The sequence below is a fragment of the Raphanus sativus genome, chromosome 3 (genome assembly GCF_000801105.2).
Source record: "Raphanus sativus cultivar WK10039 chromosome 3, ASM80110v3, whole genome shotgun sequence".
Taxonomy (NCBI): domain Eukaryota; kingdom Viridiplantae; phylum Streptophyta; class Magnoliopsida; order Brassicales; family Brassicaceae; genus Raphanus; species Raphanus sativus.
Window position 1 is genome coordinate 12,300,470 of NC_079513.1, and position 5,995 is coordinate 12,306,464.

Consider the following 5,995-nt stretch of genomic DNA (forward strand, 5'->3'; position numbering starts at 1 on the left):
TTACCTGATCGCATGCCACATCCTGCGCGACGAGACCACCTACAAGTTCCAGGACAAAGAAGGGAACCCTCTGTACTGCAAGCTCCCTATGCCTGGGTTCACAGACTTCTTATCCTTGGAGAACATTGTGTTCTCACCGGCTGAAGAGCACCTCTGCGATGATCCTAAGGCACCGGTTCAGCACGATGATGAAGACATGGATGATGTGGAGCATGTGACTCCACCGGCTGATGGTGAGTACGACCTGGAGGACTTCACCGATGTGACTGATGATCACGCCTACAGACGCTGGATGGTTGATTCCCAGAAGAAGAACAACAGCCTCATGAAGAGGATACTCAGGGCGATCACAGGCGGCTGCATTGGAGCACAGGAGGAGCGTACACCGCAGAGAACAAGGCGCCCAGGCAAGGAACAAGCAGGCACATCGACTGGAGGAGTGAGACTGCCGAGGAACAGGAGGACAGCTGGTCACTCCGGTAGCGGCGATTCAGACTGAGTCCGAAAGGACTATTTCTATCCCTTGTCTTATCCATCTGAACTATTTATTTTTCATGTTATTTGCTTCTGTTTGGTTTGTTTCAGCTTCCTTTGATTTATTTTCACAACCAGGGATGGTGTGAACTAAGTCTGGGGGAGCAATGTACTTGTGTGCTTTTTGAGTCAGTCCTTGTGTCATTTTTATGTTTTTATCGAGTCAGTTTTTAGGATCGAGTCAGTCAAAACTATTGTGGGAATCAGGACCTTATTTGTGATGCTCTTTAACCACCTCGTGCTTTAACCTTCTTATTCAGTGACCTTAGCAGTGATGAAAGACCCACACATGGACCTGGAACACCCTGACTTATCTCATTTGACACTTCAGAAGTTCTATACCGATCAGGTTACACTGGGCAGACTTAACTCCACTTTATCTGAACCTAATCTGGACTTTAATTCTTCTTGTCATGGGCACTAGATCAGGGTAGAATGAGAACTGCACTCAGGACTTCTTATCCGATTTCATCCCTCTTGCTGTTCCTGAGTGGCTAGCTCATCTTTAGCTAGTTCCCACCTTGAACCCTGACCTTTAATTCCACCCTCATGCATTTGCTTTTCTAGTACTTTATGTGCAGATATGTGCAAAAAGGTCGGAGAGGAAAGGATCGACGCAGTTCTTACTCATCAATGCTCACACAATGGAAGCAGGCGGAACAACCGGAGTGCTTGTTCCGATACGTAAGGGAACAACCGGGATGCCTGTTCCGATACTATGGAGAACAACGAAGAAGTAAGTGGCTAGATCAGACCAGAACGAATCACCAGTGGCATCATGTACATCACTTGCTACCTCCTTGCTCGTCACCCCAGCATTTTGTAATTCAGTAAAAAAAAAAAAAAAAAAAAAAAAAAAAAAAAAAAAAAATTTGTTTTGTTTTGCTTTGATTTACTGGTGACGAGAAGGGGAAGAATCTATGATGCATGCCACTGGGGAAGTTGAGAAAGTGATGGTGATTTCAGTGAAGTGTTCTGAAGGGGAAGTTGAATCGCGCAGAGCAGTCCTATGATCGATCTATCGGAGAGCAGTCCGATTGGCAGAGATGAGTAAGGACTGTGGACCTCAATGGAGCCGTCCTCTCACGACCATTTTGTGCGATATCCTGCACCCGCTCTTGGTAAACCCTAAACACTCTTGAACTCCACCATAAAAGTTAGCCTGTTCTATACCTAGCCCGTTCTCTCTGAGTAGAGCCTGTGACAAGAAGCTCACGCTTATCTTAATTGAACATAAGGAGTTTTGTCTCGAAAGTGTTGCCTTTTCAGGTTAAGATATAGAGTAAGGAGCAGATCTTCGAACAGCGATCAGGGGGTTCTCAGTAAGTGTGTGTGGTCCTAGTCTACAGCTTGTATGGTTCAGAGATTTGTGGTAAGAGTATGGTTGCTGAGAATAAGCGAGTTCCCACGTTTTCAAACCTTTCTCCCTGTTCTTGGTACTTGCCTTGTTCGAGGACAAACAAGGATCTAAGTCTGGGGGAATTGATATATGGTGTTTTTCACATCATTGTATATATGTTTTCTTTTGTTTGAAGTCACTAATTCGTGTCAGTCTAGTCCTTTTTGACCTTTTACAGGTCTGGAGTTAGCAGAAGAAAGAAGAGAAGGTGCCTGATGAAAAGAAGTCCTTTTGGAGCATTCCTGCGGAGAACACTCAAGAGAACAATCCCGAGACTGTTCTCTCTCAAGCGGAACAAGCAGACGGAGTGATCCGGCGATTGTTCCAGACGAATATGGAAACTCCTATTTCGGGATTTTAAGCCCTGTTGCCCTAATCTCTTTTCTTCTGATCGGCGCCTCCATATAAAACGCCATCTATCTATTTTCTATTTTTTCTTACGCTAGTTTTTACAAGAGAACACTGAGTATTGCGATCTGCAACTTGTAAGGGAGAAGAATCCATCCTCTCATAGAGAAGATCATCTGAACCCTTTTGTTTTCTACTCTGTTCTTATGCAATTTTATTCAGGATTTATGTCTTTGTTTATGTGCATCATGATCGAGTAGTGACCTTGCTCGCCTAGGGTTTTTAGGGTGTTGAGACATGAGCTAAACATAGATAAGCGATCCATAACTGTTCTTCATTCATACTGTTCTTACTGCTTTCATTAAACTGATCACTTGATGTTAGATCACCAGTTCATCACCTAGTTAACCGCTTAGGATGATAACTTGACATGTATTGAATGAGCTTAGTATCCCTAATCAGCGAAAGTAGATATTAGGGTGGTAAGTGAACTGATCGGACCTGTTCTCTAAAGCTTGCAATCGATTCTCATCCCAACGACAGTTAGGTGGTGAGATCGATCTGCAAAGCGATCACTACCACGACAGTGGAGTGTTCCAGCTGAGTGATCCGAGTTCTAGAAAGCACTTCATCGCGCTTGAATAATTGTTTGGCTCCAATTCATCACCCAATGAAATACCCTAGGCTAGCTCTTGTTTAATTGAATCAATCTCGTGTTTGTTTGCTTGTTTGCTATCGCCTATTTCAACCAAATCATATCTTCTTCTTAGCTTGATTCTGAAACTTATAGAACTAGAGTGTAGACTGGTCCTCTGGATTTGAATCTCAAGTACTACAATTGCAACTGTTAACTTGGCAGTAGCAAGGATTCATTTTTAGTGTATCACTTTGCCAAGAACAGTTCATAAGGTTTTGAGAACACTAATTTGAATGTGTATATTAATTGATGGTTCATTTGTCACTAACAAAATATAAAATATGAAATTAGTAAAATAATATTTTATGAGAGACTCGCCCATTATCTATGGTTGCTGATGCTCTTACATAGCAATTTCCCAATAAGAAGTCATATTTGACTTGTTTACTGAGCAAAACAAAACACTGTAACAGTCCAGTCTGTCTCCTGACTCTCCTCCACTAATGTATGACTCAGCGACTAAAAGGAGCATACGTTCCTGCGTTTCTAACCCAGCTGCCCGATAATATGCGATAAAAATGCTAGAAATTTTGAACGACCATTATATTTAGCAAATATATCATATTAATTGTAAGACCATGATTATCGCTGTATGTTATATTGGGTATCAGAATAAATGAGCAATTAAAGAAAAGAAAAAATGGCAATTATCACTTAAGACGTATCTTAATTAAACGACACAAGACACGGATGCTATTTGCCACGCGTCGCATTATAGCGCATTTGGGAGGAGAAAACGAGGGGAGCAAAGATCAGTTTCATCTCATCGACGAAGTCAAGCAAATCGTCGGTTCCTCTCCTTCTCTACTCCGAATCAAATCTCCGGTTCATCTCCTACTCGACGACGAATGAAATCGACGGCTGCTCTCCTTCTCGAAGAGGAATAAAATCGAGGCCTTCTCTCCAACTCGAAGACGAATCAAATAAGAGGTGGCTCTGTTTGTGGACGAGGAATCAACTCATCGGAGACCAATTTCCTCTCCGGCGGTTCCGAGACCGCAAGCTTGAGAGCCGAAGACGACGCATCAGTTTAACTTCAACTCGCAGAAAGGTTTCAAGCTCACTATTATTTGTGTTTCTGATAATGATTTGCGTTTTTGATAATGATATATTGGTTCATATTGGTTCACTGATCATATCTATTAATTTTGATATGTTTCTGTGTCGAGGTCACGAGAGATTAGGAAGGTTTGTCATAAACAAGGACGATCAGAGATGGATCATGAGAGATGAGCAAGGCTGATCATAAACAAAGACGACACGAGCAATACAGGTAAATCATTTATCTTTGCTCCATTCTGGTTATGGGTGAACCTCGACAATAAATGATGCTGGTTGAGTATTAGAAATTGTTGAATTTAGGTAATTAATGTTCTGGTTAGAGAAAGATTGTGGTTAAAGCTTGGTAATAAATGGATAGGAATCGATGTAGATGTTGTGATGAATGTTTTAGATAAATGTCAAGTCTGTATGGTTGTGATGAATGTTTTAGATATATGTCTTGTCTTTATGGTTGCTCTTCACTTCCTTTTATTAAACACGGATCCTCCTTCTCTTCTTTATCATCTTTCAAACATTGCTCATCTCTGCTCATCTCTTCTGTCTTCTCATTCTTCTCTTCGTTATCATCTTTTAAACACGTCTCTCCCTTCTCTTCGTTATGGCTTATAACACACACCCATCAAATTTTGTTGACCTTCTCAATAGTCAACAAGATACTGTGTTTGAGTTAGGAGAAGATACTGTGTTTGGCACACAGCAAAGCGAGGAGCATCCAAACGTTGGTGACACTCCTTCAGGGCGTAAAGAACGAAGAACATGGACGCATACAGATGACATAGTCCTCATCAGCTCTTGGCTAAACACGTCAAAAGATCCCTTAGTAGGCAATGAGCAACGTTCTGATTCTTTTTGGAAAAGATTTGCCGCTTACTTTGCGGCAAGCCCGAAGATTGGAGTGGGTGAAGAGAGGGAGCATGGTAACTGTAAGCAAAGGTGGCACAGGATCAATGATCAGGTTAGCAAGTTCTGTGGCACGTATGAGAAAGCCACCAGGCTCAAAACTAGCGGCCAAAACGACAATGATATTCTCAAGGCATCTCATGAGATCTTCTTAAACAACTATAAGAAGAAATTTACACTTGAACATGCGTGGAAGGAGCTTAGATATGATCAGAAATGGTGTAGCCTGAGCACTTCCAAAACGGACAGAAGCTCTAAAAGGAGGAAGTGTGATCAGATGAAGACAACAACTGAGCTCGAATAAATAAATTTGGATCTTTTATAATGTTTTGTATAATAAATAAATTTGTTATTGTGTTTTTTTTTTAATCCATGTTTTAAATATTATCTTTTATGATGTTTTGTATAATAAATAAATTTTATTTTTATTTAAATTTTTTTAAGAACTCCAAAATAAGAGACTTGCATTGGAGGATCTAAATATTCGGGTATCTTATATAAGTCTCTTATTCTCACATTAACTACTAATATTATTAAAAAATAAATAAGACACCCAATTTGAGTATCAGGGATAATCATGGTCTAAGGTGCTTTGAATTATCCAGATCTCCAATGTTTGTGACGTTGAATAAGACATTAATTAACTTATTACTGTTTCAGGATGGATATTATGTTGTTATTTTTAGTAAATATCAACATGTTAAAGGTATAATATAACAATTCTTTAGCGATTTTTTCTCAAAGAAAGAAACCAATTCTTTGGCGATTTAGACTGGGATTTTACCTTAGAATGGTGTCAAGGTCAAGGGTGTCAAGATTAGCGGGCGGTACAATAACAAGATAGGCTTCGTTATTCTTTCCTAAGTTTTGTGATCCACATTATTTCCTTATAAACTACTGAATTCACTAATTCCCCGCCCCATCCAAGCAATCAATTTCAAAATTAATTTTAAGTTTACAATGAACAAAAACGAGTTCAGTCATTTGATATCACATTTTAAAAATCGCGATTACCCGACTCGATTATAGCACAAACCCTACATAATCTGTCCCAA

At 40.3% G+C, this 5,995-nt stretch overlaps 1 protein-coding gene across 2 annotated transcripts; it reads left to right on the plus strand.

Moving 5' to 3' along the window:
• Positions 1–3,573: 3,573 nt before the first annotated feature.
• LOC130509442 (glutathione S-transferase T3-like) lies at positions 3,574–5,497 on the plus strand. 2 transcript variants are annotated; one of them, XM_057005403.1, is made up of 3 exons: positions 3,574–4,029; positions 4,148–4,251; positions 4,686–5,497. In XM_057005403.1, the coding sequence occupies exons 2-3, from the start codon at positions 4,208–4,210 to the stop codon at positions 5,242–5,244; spliced, it is 603 nt and encodes a 200-aa protein (XP_056861383.1). In that variant the 5' UTR covers positions 3,574–4,029; positions 4,148–4,207; the 3' UTR covers positions 5,245–5,497. The 2 variants fall into 2 exon arrangements, with proteins under 2 accessions (XP_056861383.1, XP_056861384.1); XM_057005404.1 differs by having other exon boundaries at positions 3,574–4,251.
• The last annotated feature ends 498 nt before the right edge of the window (positions 5,498–5,995 follow it).